The sequence below is a fragment of the Pagrus pagrus genome (assembly GCF_965226575.1).
Source record: "Pagrus pagrus genome assembly, chromosome: 21".
NCBI classification, from domain to species: Eukaryota; Metazoa; Chordata; class Actinopteri; order Spariformes; family Sparidae; genus Pagrus; species Pagrus pagrus.
Genome location: NC_140208.1, coordinates 17,709,108 through 17,724,498, shown reverse-complemented (window position 1 = coordinate 17,724,498; position 15,391 = coordinate 17,709,108). Strand labels below are relative to the sequence as shown.

General features: G+C 41.2%; 1 protein-coding gene across 5 annotated transcripts; it reads left to right on the top strand.

Annotated features, from left to right (window-relative positions):
* The first annotated feature begins 2,261 nt into the window (after nt 1–2,261).
* csnk1e (casein kinase 1, epsilon) lies at nt 2,262–14,315 on the top strand. 5 transcript variants are annotated; one of them, XM_084342236.1, is made up of 11 exons: nt 2,262–2,567; nt 3,934–4,031; nt 4,219–4,329; nt 5,502–5,647; nt 9,361–9,589; nt 9,888–10,058; nt 10,187–10,335; nt 10,429–10,627; nt 10,721–10,866; nt 12,015–12,080; nt 12,939–14,315. In XM_084342236.1, exons 2-10 carry the CDS (start codon nt 3,956–3,958, stop codon nt 12,045–12,047), a joined length of 1,260 nt encoding a protein of 419 aa, XP_084198362.1. In that variant the 5' UTR covers nt 2,262–2,567; nt 3,934–3,955; the 3' UTR covers nt 12,048–12,080; nt 12,939–14,315. The 5 variants fall into 5 exon arrangements, with proteins under 5 accessions (XP_084198362.1, XP_084198361.1, XP_084198360.1 ...); XM_084342235.1 differs by having other exon boundaries at nt 2,263–2,567; nt 5,499–5,647; nt 12,015–12,069; nt 12,942–14,315; XM_084342234.1 differs by having other exon boundaries at nt 2,263–2,567; nt 5,499–5,647; nt 12,015–12,069.
* Nucleotides 14,316–15,391: the final 1,076 nt, after the last annotated feature.

The window sequence follows — 15,391 nt, the reverse complement described above, 5'->3', positions numbered from 1 at the left end:
GTCTGCAGTGATTTGGTGTTTGATTTGTGCGAACGAGTCGTTAACAGTTGACCTACAGGATGTCGGGTATTCATAGCACATTTTCCTTCGCTGTTTCAGGTTAAATGCCAGCCATCTCATGAATTCACATTCACATCCCTGTGCCATGGGACTGTGAAGTCAATATGACTGTCTAGCATTGTTCCACACACAGTGAATGGAGCAGTGACTTGGTTTACTGTGGCGTTTTTCTTGCTTCTGAATAGATTCAGAATCTACGCTGTACTAGTTAGTAGTTCTACAAAAGTAACTTGTAAAGTAAATGCTGCTTTTATTCTGGAACAGCTGCTAACTTTTCATCCCACCTCGCTGTAATGTTTTTTCTTCTTTTTACTTATTGTATTTTAAATGAGTAATGAATGAATTATAATGCAGAAAAGAACCTCTCAAGTTTAAGGTTTCCCTCTGATTTACAGATCTAGGACCGAATCACAAACATGGACTGATCTATGCTCAATGTTGTTTTTTAAAATTATAAATTTTTACACAGGCCTATAACTTTAACCAGGCAGACAGGTGGAACACGCATTTCTGTGGATAGTTTTGGTTTTCTCTGGGAATTTTGAATTTTAACTTCATTTTATTCTACATATAAAAAGTATAAACACAGAAAACCAGGTAAAAGAAGACTAAAAATATGAGATTTGTCGTGTTTTATACTGTTTCATAAGTTTCCTTACCATGGTCTATTGTTTATAAATGTGACTTATTCTGGCGCATGCGCAGCATCTTGTTCGCGTTTTCTCTTTATTCCTGTAAAGTTTCTGTCCTATAAATGATTTCATGACCTGTGCACACAAGAGAACCAACTTACTACTGTTAATGGTGAGCTGCTTGGAGAAGAAAACTCGGTTGGAATTCTGAATGAAAAACCTTTTAAAAAATGCAATGATAATATGTTTTCTGGTTGGTATTTTCATGACAGTATAAGGAAAGCTAGGAAATATGTACTGTTGCTAACGTTTAGCCTGCGTTAGCCTCCTCACACCTCATAGCTCTGGCAACATGTCATGTTTGCTGTAGCTTTGCAAAAACTAATGTATGCTGGCAAAAAATGTATTGAGTGTGTTTTGATTAACGTACAGTAGCAATACGCTTTTAGTCCAACAGACGTGGCGTCGTTTAGCAAATGAAGTTTGCACTTGAAGGCTCCATTGTTGCCACAGGAGACTTTGATAAAGTCAGAAGCTTCCACACATTGTTCACCTACCGTTCTGATTTATTCCTGGCTGTGACACCGATGAGGTTTAAATTATATATTACACCATTCATGTTCAGTCTTCCAGCCTCAAGCAACAAAATATTTATAAATATTTTTTGTTTTGAGGTTACAGTTTCTTTGCCACTGATGTATTCTGAATTATACAAAAAGTCTGCAACTCCACTTCAGACAGGCCTTTGATAAAATGTTAAAGGAAAAGTTCACCCAAAAAGGAAAATTCAGTCGTTAGGTACTCATGCCGATAGAAACTTGGTTGAAGTTTTGTTTTCCACAAAACATTTCTGGGGCTGAGAGCAAAACAAGCGTTGCAGCGCTCTCTTTAAAAAATAAGTAGGTGGGGACTTGTTTTAAAACGTAAAAAACCCCACATAAAATGGCTTCATGCAGCTTGTCTGCGGTAATCCAAGTTTCCGGAAGCCCTGACGAGCCAAATTGATTTGAAAAGACGTTATTTACAACCTTGACCTGTGGGTTGAGCAGCTCCTGCACCAACTTCAGACGGGGTGTGCGCTAAGGCTTCTAGCGTAGCAGCTTCGGTGAAGATTTCAGCTAATAAAGGGTGTAAATTAGTTATTTTTCATCATCTACTTCAGTTGTTTAGGAGAATGCTGCTACGCCGCTTTGCTGTGAAGAATAAAATAATATATATCAGGCAAAAAAATACTTTTTTTTTGTTTCTGTTGGAATGACCACTAGAGGGGGTTGACACATTTGCACACACACATAAATCAATGCTCATTTAGCAATCCCGCCTGACTTAGTGTAACACACTGGGCATTATTACATTATAATTAAAGAATTAAAAGATGTGTTGGTGTAGATGCATGTTGCAGCTTTAAGTGAGGTGTGTGAGTGCTGCTTCATTCATGCCTGCACACAGCAGCGGCAGCAGCAGCAGCAGCGCGGCGGCTTTAAGACAATCCGGGCATCTCCTCCAGTCTGTGGATGACATCATCGATATTGTCAATGGTGTAAACTGAGAGAGGGCTGGGTGGGGGTGTGTGAGGGGGGAGAGAGAGGCGCAGCCACACAAGAGAGAGAGAGGGAGAGAGAGGGAGAGAAGGACCTCAGTGTCTGGTTTCGGCGTTTATCCACCTATAAGGAAATCGTGACAGTGAGGATCTTCCGGAGCAGCACGGCTCGGCTCGACTCGGATCAGCTGTATTTTTTGGGTGGGTCTTTGTGGAGGGGTTCGGGTCACAGATCTCCGAGGTTATGAGCCGTCCGAAGCCGCGTCGGTGCGTCGCTGTCCAGGGTCCTGAGTGAGACAGAGCCAGCGGGCGACCACGGAGCCTGACATAACCCGGTGAGGAGGAGGAAGAGGAGGAGGAGGAGGAGGAGATGTGGGGGGGTGTATGTTGGCTAGTCAAGGTGTCTGGAGGCTTGTATGTGTGTGTGTGTGTGATGGTGTGTGTGAGGTGGTTTTGGGTTAGATTAATCGAGCCCAAATACAGTCGTGCTGGGGCGGGTGTGGGGGGTGCGCTTGTTCAGAGGTCCTACCTGTATGTAGAGGGTGCGGTTATGGGGATTATCAGCACATTTGATGGCCAGTGAGGGATGAGCGGTGTGTTTTCTGCATTCAGCACCTTCCCTTTTCGCCTCGCTGTTGCTATCTGGGGCAACTGCATGAAGTAATCTCTCCGAAAATATAACGTCTTGCCTGTTTTTGCAGTCCTTTGCAGCACCAGTGGCTCTCAGTTTTGTAACACAGCAGCTCTTAGGAGGCTGTGAGAGGAGATGAGCTGGAGAGACCTGAGGTAAAGGCTTTGGTACTGTGCAGCAGTGCCTTGTTCCCCCCCCCCCCCCACACACAGCATATGTGGATGGGGTGTATGTAGGTCCACAACGCAGCCAAGACTAGAAAAATGAACTTAGTCAGCGTTTAGTGCAATGTCAAACCGGCTTGTGAAGCCTAACCTCTGTCGGTAAGAGCCCTCAGTCATTTCCCACTCTGAGTCCGTATTTCATGGCTGTTCAGACAGATACAGGGCTTGGGTGAGGAAAACATGACTCATTCAGATTTCGTCAGGGGACTCCAGTCCAGAAATTGGGAGTTTATGCAAATCACTTGTACACAGGACCAGACTCCCTTGAAGTGCTGTGGGAAGAGTGTGAGATGCTGATCCAGCCCCCACCTCCTGCAGCCCTGAATAAATCATGTTATACAACTCCACGCTCTGCTCCTCTTTGCTCTCACCTTTTCCCCGTGCACTTTATAAACACTGTAATTGTTGTCCTCTGAGATACCAGAATGTATTATCAGGTCCTCTGGAGGCGTCAGAGCTCCAACTCAACCAAACATGGCCGTTACGAGCAGGGTGGTTACACTGAAAAATGTTTGGCCTCCATAGTGGGGTTAGTCACATGAAGTGGCGTTAGAAGTGGAAGTGAGCAACATTTTCCTTCCTGGTTCCAGTGGGTTCAACTCAGGCTGGACTACGTCACTGCTGTGGATCAGTTATTTGCGCTTTTCATTCTTTCTCATCTTTCCCGTCGTTTTTTTCCCCATGCCTCCACTTTTATTTTCTCTCATGATACGGCAGCCCCAGGGCTCATAGCTTTAAGTTCAAAGTCTGCAGCTTGGCACCACTGTCCTTTAACTCTATTGATCAACGGTGACTGATGACTGAAGCTCTGTGTGTGCTTGTATCTGCGTGTGTTTACCCCCTCAGTGAGTTGAAAAGCTCAGGAGCCATGGAGCTGAGGGTGGGGAACAAGTACCGCCTCGGGAGGAAGATAGGGAGCGGATCCTTTGGAGATATTTACCTTGGTGAGAATTTGAACTGTGCTAAGCTGACACTGTTCCTTATTTTTTATCTTTAAATAGCAAGAAGCATATAATACACATATTCCAGTTTTTGTGCACTGTTTAAAATAGACCTCACTCTTAAATTTCTCAGGTCCCTTTATGCGTTGGAAATGACTAATGCTTTGTAACTACTTCTCCGGTATTTCAGGTTCTAACATCGCTACAGGAGAGGAAGTAGCCATCAAACTGGAATGTGTGAAGACCAAACACCCACAGCTCCACATTGAGAGCAAATTTTACAAGATGATGCAGGGGGGAGGTAAGACACACCGGGAAAGGTTTTCCAGGTTTCTGAAAGCTTTACTAGGGGGCACTGAGAGGCAGTGAATAGTTTAAGGGGCACTGAGGGGTAGTGAAGGCTGCTGAGGGGTTTTAACAATGAATACTGTTGCCGAGGAGGCGTTTAGAGACATTTCAGGACATTTAAGGGCATTTGCGTGCATTCAGGGTCATTCAGGGACACACGGAAGGCATATTTGACTGGAGTGAAGGAGCATTTAGGTCATTTCAGGGTTGTTGAAAGATATTAAAGGTCATTCAGTCTCACTGAGGTGAAGTCATGGCTGCTGAGTGCTGTTGATCTCTGTTGAAGCCTTGCATGTTAATGCATAATTTAAGATAGGACTTAATTGATCCTTCCAAAGCTTTCACATTCCAAAGCAGGCTAAGGTTAGAAAACCAAAAAGAGCTATTTGAATGAAATAACTAAAAAATATATATAACTATAGCATTACGGATGGTTAGGGAAACAGAAAACCTTCATACTGCATCAGCTATAGGTTTGAATTAGCCCCCCAGATGTTTGTATTGAAATAAAAGTAAAACTTTAATTGACGTCAAGTCACAAAGTTGCTTTCCCCCAACGGGTTTACTGTATAGATTAAAGTATTCAAATACAATATACATAATTACAAATTTAAGTATATAGTATTATATGTAATATACAGTATGTGCAGTCTATGTAACATACAGCCTAGACAGTAATAATTCTCCACCATGAAATATATATGAAAATGTAGTGATATTGCATTTTTATATAGTGATATAAGTAATATAAAGCAATGTTAGCTATGGTGTTAGCTACAGTACTACTACTCATAATACTACTTCCACAGTAATAATAAAAATAGTAATATACTGTATAACTGAGGACAAGGTGCAGATGAATTGTTATTATGTGCAAAATGAAAGTCAAATACTGGGAAGTAGAGCGATGGTTCCCAACCAGGGGTATTTATACCCCAGGGGGAACTTCTGCAGTTGGAGAAAGTTTGAAAAAGTTTGAAGTATTGATTTGTGAATAACCTAAAAATAATGTTAACATTCATCTTCTGCTATAGAAGTGGTAGGACTATAGATTTAAAACCAAATAAAGTGAAAATTGGTAGTTTCCTAACCTTCTGATTCCCCCTCCTCCCTTCTCAACAGTAGGAATCCCATCTATTAAGTGGTGTGGAGCAGAAGGCGACTACAACGTTATGGTGATGGAGCTGCTGGGACCCAGTCTGGAGGACCTGTTCAACTTCTGCTCCCGCAAGTTCAGTCTGAAAACAGTCCTGCTGCTGGCCGACCAGATGGTGAGACAGACTGACTGATTGTAGTCAACATTGTAAAACATAACAGTTAACATGGGGTGATATGAAAATGTAATGTCACGATTATCTTCACCAAAATAATCGTGAGTCATGATATTATTAATTATCATCAAAATATGGTTAAACCTCTTAAAATGGCACTAAACATAGTGGAATCACACAACCTTACATTTTCTTGAGAGACAAACATTCTTCTGCATAATGTTGATGAAGGTTCTCACTCGTCCAGGTCATGGTACTTGTAAGTGCTGTATTGTAGGCAACTGGACTTATGTCAGTTTCTTGAAGATGTTTCACCTCCCATCCAAGAAGCATCTTCAGTTCTAGCTATCTGGAGGGGAGTTGCAGGCTTTTAAACCCTGTGTGTGAGTGTGAGCTCTGAGTTTCAGAGTCGTTGGGGCCAAATGTGGGTCGTTGGCTCAATCGGCCTTCATGTTGGTTGCGACTCTGAAACTCAGAGTTCATACGTGAACGTGTCCTTAGCGACTTTGTAAGGACACTCCCACACAGGGTTTAAAAGACTGCAACTCCCCTCCAGTTAGTTAGAACTGAAGAAGCCTCTTGGATGAGAAGTGAAACGTCTTCAAGAATCTGTCCAGTTTCCTACGATATAGCACTTAGAATTCTTCTGCAACTTAAATCCTCCCATCCCCACATACAGTTCATCTGGGTTTTTTCTGGGATCCAGAGCCAATAATTGTCAGACAGTCCGTTAGTAGTAATTCATTTCCTTCCAAGCTTGCTGCAGAACAGTGTTATGTTTCCTGATGGCGTCTGGGTTTTTTTTAAAGGCACCCAAAGATGAGAAAATATGGATACACAGTTAAAGTTATAGACGATGGAAAGGTGCACTTGAAATTATGCAATTACAGACAAATTAAAAAAGATAACAGTAGTCTAAAGTCACACCTTTGCTCACGTATGATGCACTGAAGTCGACCTCAGGCTGGGGAGTTACACAGATTTCAATAAATGGATGTGGCTATTTTTGGACTGGAACTAAGTGGATCATTTGAAATCGGAGAATAATTCTCATCTAAACCTCTGAAGCTTGTTTCCTGGCTCGAGACAAAGCTTATCCCCTCACTATCTTCCACCATTCAGCTCCTCCATAAAAGTCATTTCAAATCTAGGACGTGGAAGCTCCGCAAGTCGGCCTAATCCTTGTCGCAGGGGTCAGCCTGCGGTGTCTTTTATGAGCCTCCTTAATCCCTCATATGTCATACTTTAGTCTACAACTGGCACATTTGTTCTTTTCGTCCTATTTTCTCTTGGCAACTTTGACCTCTTTTCCTAATCGCTCTGTCATTGTAACATCTCTCCTCTCCTCTCTTCTCCTCTCCTCTCTTCTAAAAGGGCAATAACGAAGATTTTAACTGTCCCATAACATGAAATGACCTCAATATATCTGCAGACAAGCGAACAGAATTATTGATCAATACCAGTGACTCAACTATTATTTTACCAGGCAATGAGACTTTAAAACTCACTCTCAGTTTTAGACCAAGCACTCTATAACTGCTGGAATATAAAGACTCCAAGTATCACAACTCTACCAAAAATCCTTCACACATTCTTATGTGAAAAGGAACAACTCTTGGCCAGATGGTCAGAGTAAATAATCACTATTCTGGAAACCTGAGGAAAACTTGATTCCTTAAAAAATCAATTTATTTATATTGTCCAACAACAAAACATCAGATCAGTCAGATTTGGGGGTTTGGCCAGTACTTGTATGTTTTGGAGCAATGCAGAAATTATCAATTTCTACTTTGTATTGTGCAATTCTATTTAATACGCTGTGAAAATCAGCTTGCAGAGATGTGCGAGAAAAGGTATTCTATCTCTAAAGATTTTATTGCTTTCCTTTGTTTTTTCAAAAATTGTAATAACTGTTATATGGCTATGGAGTTGTAATCATGGACTGTTAAAAACCCCTCCTCGTTGGTGCATTCAAGGACACTATGGCATTGACATATTATAGTTGCATGCTTAAAGGAGACCTGTTATGCTTTTCGTTTTTGTTCTTTCTTTTGGTGTGTTGTATATGTTCTTGTGCATATAAAAGAGCTTGAAAGTTAAAAAGGTCAAGTCTGCACCTACAGACGCTCCTCTCTCCCACAGAAAACACTGCTCTGGCAACGTGACTCGCTGACACCACCCTATGTCGCCATGTCACACATTTGCATACTTTTTTGCAGAGTGGCTAGTTTGGTACGTGAGAATTAATTTGGCACAGCTGCTCTGTTGTTGTTGTTGTTGCAGTCCAGGCTCAGGCGCGTGTAAGCTGACCAATCAGAGCAGAGTTGGGATTTGGGAGGGGGGACTTTAAAGAGACAGGAGCTAAAACAGAGCGTTTTAGACAGAGAGGTAATACAGTGCTGCTGCATTTGACAGTATGAGAAAACTGATTAGTTTTTTTTCAGCATTTCAGCAAGTAAACCTATTGTTGTAGTAACCTAAAAGAAATTAATGATGAACTCAAAAAAGAAAAAAAAAATCCTTTAAATGCAAGAAGCACCCAAACACACATAGTAGCATCCTGTGGCACTTCTAAGGTTTGCAACATTGACATACTGACGTATCTCCATTTCATCATACTGTGCAGAAAAGAAGCCAAAATACCTGGTGATGTCATGAGCCAGTGTCTCTGCGATACTAAATGGTGTTGTCATGATACTGGAATTTTTAACTTCAATACAATACCTTAAAAAATATCAATATTTGATAGTGCAGGGAAACATTGACATAACATTGGATTAAAATTTCAGATTTTTATGAAAAGATAAATATAACAAGGCTTGTGTACTGTGTGTTAAGCAAAACAGCATCTAAGTTAGTTTACCCCTGGTGCAGGTGGGACTATGTGGGCACCACTTGCTGTCGGAGAGGAGAGCAAAAACATGCAACTTGTACTGGAGTACAATGTGAAAAATGAGTATTGAGACCATTCCAAATATTCAGTATCAAAATGTTTTGATATTTAGATACTTTTGACAACACGAGTACCGAATGGTGCAGTGGAGCCGTGGTGTCAGGTTTCTGCTTTTACACATGCCCAGCTCAATCTTGAGCAGGGCTCAGTGTAAAATAAGACATCTCCCCCCTTTTTATAACATCAAATAACTAAGTGATAACTGAACAAAAAAAACACTTGAACATACATTAGCACATTAACAACAACATAGAATGACAGAAACATCTTTCTGGAAGAATTTATTTGTGTGTACCTTGTGGTTTTCTTTGTTTGACCCCTTTCTATACAGTCAGTCATTTGAGAAAATAACCCTGATGATGTCATCTGATTTAAAGTGGACCCTACTGAGTTGCATTATCGGAATTGTTTGATCCAAAGTTCAACCCATACTCAGGACTTAAAGTCAGTACATTTTGCTCGCTGCTGCTTTGTTTTTGAACCTTACTTTTTAAAAATCTGTCTTTTGTGACTCCTCCAACTTTATGTGGGTGCAGTTCTAAATTGCAGTAGTATCACTTTGAGCCAAAATGTTCATCTAGACTTATTTCATGTCTCTGTAAGTTGACTGTCATAGCATACTGACATGAGACAACCCGGGGGACTCTTTGAAAGTCTAAACCCAAAAACTCATAGCATCTTCTTATGAATTGCATTTTTTTTTTGGGTAATGGGATAGTGTTAATCTCTATTAAATCCTGCTGTCATCTCTGTACTTCAGATCAGCAGGATTGAATACATCCACTCCAAGAACTTCATCCACAGAGACGTGAAGCCCGACAACTTCCTTATGGGGCTCGGCAAGAAAGGCAACCTGGTCTACATCATCGACTTTGGCTTGGCTAAGAAATACCGTGACGCCCGGACGCACCAGCACATCCCCTACCGTGAGAATAAGAACCTCACCGGCACCGCCCGCTACGCCTCCATCAACACCCATCTGGGCATCGGTGAGACAGCATACACACTGAGGCTGGCCTAGATATCTGTGTGAATGTGTGTGTTCTGCTAACCCCGCTGTGGTTTGTGTGTGTGTTCACAGTAAAATGTCAGCAGAGATGCTGCAATATGCATGTTTATTGATCAGGACTAGATTCTCAGTTCTCAGAGCCACAGCCTCCTTTCATTTCCTTTCCTTCATCTTTCTTCCTTTCCTCCTCTCCCTTTTCTTCTTCTCTTGTCTCAAACCTTTTCGCCATTTCACACTCATCTCCCTTGACTCTATCCGTTCCACGTTTGCCTCCACAGAGCAGTCGAGGCGAGATGACTTGGAGTCTCTGGGCTACGTTCTCATGTACTTCAACCTGGGCTCTCTGCCCTGGCAGGGGCTCAAGGCTGCCACCAAGAGGCAGAAGTATGAACGCATCAGTGAGAAGAAAATGTCCACCCCCATCGAGGTGCTCTGCAAGGGATACCCCTGTGAGTATACAGAAACAGAGAGTTTAAAAGCAGAAAGACCAATTTAAAGAAGTCACATTTCTTTCTAAAAAACCTATACAGTTGACCTGTCTTTGTTTAAAATCCACCTTTTTTCTTGTGTTTCCCAGCTGAGTTCTCCACTTACCTGAATCTGTGTCGTTCGCTGCGGTTCGATGACAAACCGGACTACTCATATCTGAGGCAGCTTTTTAGGAACCTTTTCCACAGACAGGGCTTCTCCTACGACTACGTTTTTGACTGGAACATGCTGAAGTTTGTGAGTAACTGTCCCCTGCTTTTCCATTACTTTTCTGTTCCTTCTCTCCTCCACAGCACAGGTTCACGTCTGTACTGTTCCTCTGTGTTTCAGGGGGCGGGCAGGACCGCAGAGGATGGAGACAGGGAGAGAAGGGAGGGAAAAGAAGGGGAGGAGCGGGCAGGAGGAGGCCAAAGAGGAGCCGGAGGCCGAGCTTTGCCGCCTGGTCCGAACCCATCAGCAGCCAACAGAGTGAGGAACGAGGCAGATGCTGCGCCGTCCAACCCGGCCACACGTGGGGTCCAGCAGTCAGGTGAGGAGGCTGATGTTTGGAAGGAACTGTGGCCTACAGCTGTAACAGAATGAAGGGTCTTAAATCCAAACGTGTATCTTTGTTTGTGCGCAGGTAACCGCTCTCCTCAGGCGGGGAGAGCAGAGCGAGCCGAGCGAGAGAGGAAGGTGGCCATGAGGCTTCATCGCGGGGCCCCCGCCAACGTCTCCTCCTCTGACCTCACTGCACGACTCGACCAATCACGCATCACTGCATCACAGGTAGGGAGATAGTGGATTTACATTTCAGTGAGGTTTCGTTGTGAGGGGAGTCGCTGCATGTTTTATGCGCATCCGTTGCTTTAGCCGAGTGTTCTTGTCTTATTCATAAGAGCATGCCTTCAGATTAAGGTGCTAACACAGTGCTAACAAGTGCAGATTACATGCTTTAGATTTAATGCTGCATGCACCAAATATTTATAGAGGCTGGTGACATCTTATTGTTGCAAGTTTTTGTGTTTTTCATGCTATTACCCATGCTAGTTGGTCGGTTGGTACACCACTTTAGCATTGCAGTGCCACTAGAATGTCTCCTGAGTCTTATTTTAGACCATAATTACATATCAACCATAAATTAACTGCAGCTGATATTACTCCCATTTTCTACGTAGCATGAACTGCTTTTTTTGTGCCTCAGAAGGATTCTCATTACCTTGGACTGCTGACATTGCTCTATTTTCTGTTGTGTTTGCCACTCATGTTGATACAGATTCATAATTTATCATTCCGACTTGGAAATATTGGAGCTGGGAAAATATTCAAACATAATCTACTCATAATAACCACCACCAGCATATTGATGTGCAGAGTTTTTGTTTAAGTCTGACATGATATAGACACAGAATAGACTAATCCGCCGAGGCCGGCTCCTTGTGTCCCATACCCTCTTTATAATTTTTAATTGGACTCCCTCTAGTGCTTCTTCATTTATTAGGGATCATGTCTGTGGTCTGTAGCAACGGCAGCAGCCATCCTAAATATCCAGACTGATTGTGCTGTATCTTTACATCACTATTCGAAGAATCTTACACACACTAAAATAATGTGATGAAGCAGATGTTCGTTATTTGAATACACACAGTCTTACACAAATTAAGGATATTTGCATATTATCCTCTTATGATCTTGACAGTTCTATTTAGTAGCCAATGATTGAGCCAGTTTCAGCAACGTTTTTGTGAACTGCCAACAGATCACAAATAAGCATTTTCTGACCAAATAGCCCAAAGAACCAAACTCAGGAGATAAAGAACTAGGACAGAGTACTGGCTTGGAGGAGCTTGGATTTAAAATTAAAGCGTATTCTCTTCAGGTTTCTGTCTTCTCCCTTTGATCCGCTTCAAGCTTCTCATCTTTCCCTCCACTCTCAGGTCAGTGTGCCGTTTGAACATCTGGCAAAGTGAGCTCCTCCTGGCTGACCTGCAGGTCAGTGGCAGGTACGGACATGTCACACACAAACACACACAGCATGCTTGAACAGCTATCTGCGTCCTTTGTCCTCTGACAGCTCTAACCTAACATAGCCAGGTAGAGAAATAAATTGATGATACTCAGTGATATGCAATGATATGCTCAAAAAAACACTTGCAAAAACAAAAAACTTAAATACCCTAAACATCATTGAATAAATCACCTGAACTTCAGTGTCACAGTTACATTACAGATGTATTTTGGAGTGGATGCAACAACATGGCAGTAAAAACAAAACTTTTCGTCACAGCCTTTATTTAATGGATAGGTCTGGAGATATTCTATATATTCCTTATTGTTTTACTACCAGCTGTTTTAGCCTTTTTTTAAAATGAAAGTGTGTATTTGTGACTGCTTTTAAAGATTAATGTCTTCAGTTGGCACCAATGGGCTTTGGGCCAGAGACAGGACAAAATTAGAGACAGATTTATGCCACATTTACACCAAAATTTGTGTGTATAAGTGGGTTTTTTAAACGTGGGTAAAGATTCCAAAAATAGGCGTTACACTTTTTCACACTGCCAGTTTCCCTTTCAGTTCCCCCCGCCCTCTCTATCATGTTCCTCATCACGAATGTGCCAGAAAACCAGGCATAAGATCAATAATATCAATAATAATTTCGGAAGCGGACACACCATGTTTTACCGGAGCTGATCACAGAAGTTGCTAAGGAGTGAGACATCATGCACCCGTCTCATCTCTGTTGAGAGTTGCACATACACAAGATAAGCCATAAACAACGGTTACTTTTTAGATTGACTTGACAAAAAATATTAATCCCTAAAGTGACATTTCTCTTTCTTTCCTCGTTTCTTGTGGTTCAGCAGCTGCAGGGTATCAAATACCCCTTTCTTTTCAAATGGATGAATGGAAACATGAGTGAGTGTAGGAAGACAAGAGGAGGCGGATGAGGCGTTGCAGGCCCTAAGAAGGGGGATCGAGGCCATCCGTGTGTCTGTCAGTATGCTGTGTGAACACTGGTGACCAGGAAGAGCCCAAGGAAAAAACCAGTGGGACAAACTGACTCTTGGCTGGAACTGGTTGGTACTGCTTGTCGGGGAGCGGCCGGAGGGGGAAGGGGGTGAAACAACACACAGGTCCCAACCCTTCTTACTCATATTCACCTGTCCATCGACTCAGAGGCTCGATTTGCAAAAAAAAAAAAAAAAAAAAAACCCATCAAAGTGCACAAAAATGGACTAAAATTCAATTATTCTGTGTTTTACACATGTGGTTAAAAAAAAAAACAACTATCAACCTGCTAACGTTTGAGAGCTACATCCGCTGCTTATGGTGTTCTTGATAATAAATAAATATGTAAACAACTATGGAGACGAACACAAAAGAAGTGTATTCAGGCCTATAGTATATATAAGCCTGAATATATAACGAGACAGGAGAATGCTTGAAAATGGACTAAGGAGGATATCAGAGGCGGGAATGAATGTGAGAGAGTCTGCAGTGAGTTTGTGAATGGAAGCGAGGCTGCTTTCCGTCAATAAATGTCAGTGTCCGTCTGTGTGTTATTGTCTTCAATGTTTGTTTAGCCTTTAGCTTTGCTTCAGAAAGTCTGACGAAGGAGGTATAAAGGAGGAAGAAGTGATGTATTACCCATGAATTCTAACAGAAGACTGGTCCCCACCTAAAACTTCATTGAATGTGGGAGGAAGACTACTTTTAGCTGAGGACAGAATAGAAAGGAGAGCCATGAGGATTGTATGATATGAAAAAGCCTTAGTCCAGCTTGTAACTCCAGGTATGAAAAAGACTTGAGAAAGTTGTAAGATCTTGGTGGTGAACAAGTCTGGTGTTTGTATTTTTGTTCGTTTTGTTTTATGATACATGTAAAAATGTGTAGATAAGTTACGCCAGAATGTCACAGATTGTTTAAAGATGGAGCTTGGAGAGAAGAGTGCTGTTTACTTCCTGACAGCTCTGGGGGAAAAGTGAAGCAGAGATTTTTACCTTTAGAGTCCGCCTGAAGTGTGTGTTTTGGTCTCCACTGTGGTGGGCAATGACAAAAAGGTTATTGTTAATATTTTCAGGAGGGTTTTGACCCGGGCCTGTCAGGATGGACTGGTGTCACTGAGGGGAGTGAGCTGTCTGATGTCCTGTACATTTCTTTACCATGCTTCAACTTTATTACTATGATATTTGTGTATATTTTCTGAATCAATAAAAATATACACAGCTTACACAGACTTCTGATAGTGTGTTTCATTTGATTGCAAAATATTGACTAGTCATATTTATTATTTGATGCTAAATATATATTTCCACCTCTTTTAAATTTTAGAATGGCACGAGCCCTTAAATATCTATTATATTGATTTTCTCTGTCTCTCTTTTTTTTTTTAAGGATATATTTTGGGCATTTTAAGATATAATGATGACATGGTACTGTATGCATCTTAGACCACTGGGCACATGGATGCCCTACTTGATTTTTTTTTGTTTGGTTATTTATCTGTTTAATGCTGTGTCAAGTTCACCACAACTCAACTAATGTTACTTTATGCTGTTCTGTTGTTGTTTACTTTTCTTTCTAAAGGAGTCACTGCACCTGCAGCTTCAATTGAAACACCAATTAAATGCTGTATTCATAACAGATCAATTGAACTAATGCATAAATGAATAGATCACACACCAGACATTTTTTTGAGGCCCAACACTTCACATACATTTTGACATTTGCTAAACAAACAAGATAACTGCCAGATGATTATTATTATTATCTTCAGTAATGTAACTGGGTATATAAGTATATAGTATATAGAAAAGTACAGCCCTTCATTATACATATAATTTATATGCATTTAACATTTAATTTTAATGTGTCTTATCCAGGTTTAGATATTAAAATGGAAAACTTACATTTAAAGATGCTTTCTCCTGTCTTTAAGGGAGGTGAAACAAATAAAACACTTTTCCCCACACATTGAATCTAATGCTTATTTTTAAAGAAAACATAATTAATAAATGCATCTATAAGCACTGAAATTAAGGTTTGTTCAGATATTTTTTAATTTCATTTATTTTTTAAATAAATGTTAAACATTATTTAATGTAGGCAGTTGATGTTTTTTTTTACACTCTGACTGGGTCCCCTGGAGGTAAGGAGGCCCTTAAGCATGTGCCAACATGCTTAGGGCCATAATTGACATGTCATAGAAAGGAAACTGCAGGTGTGCAGTGATTGATATCAATAACAATAACAAATACTTGCTGTATTTTATTTAATGGTTCCAAGGCCGTGATATTGTCCTTTTTAGCTGAC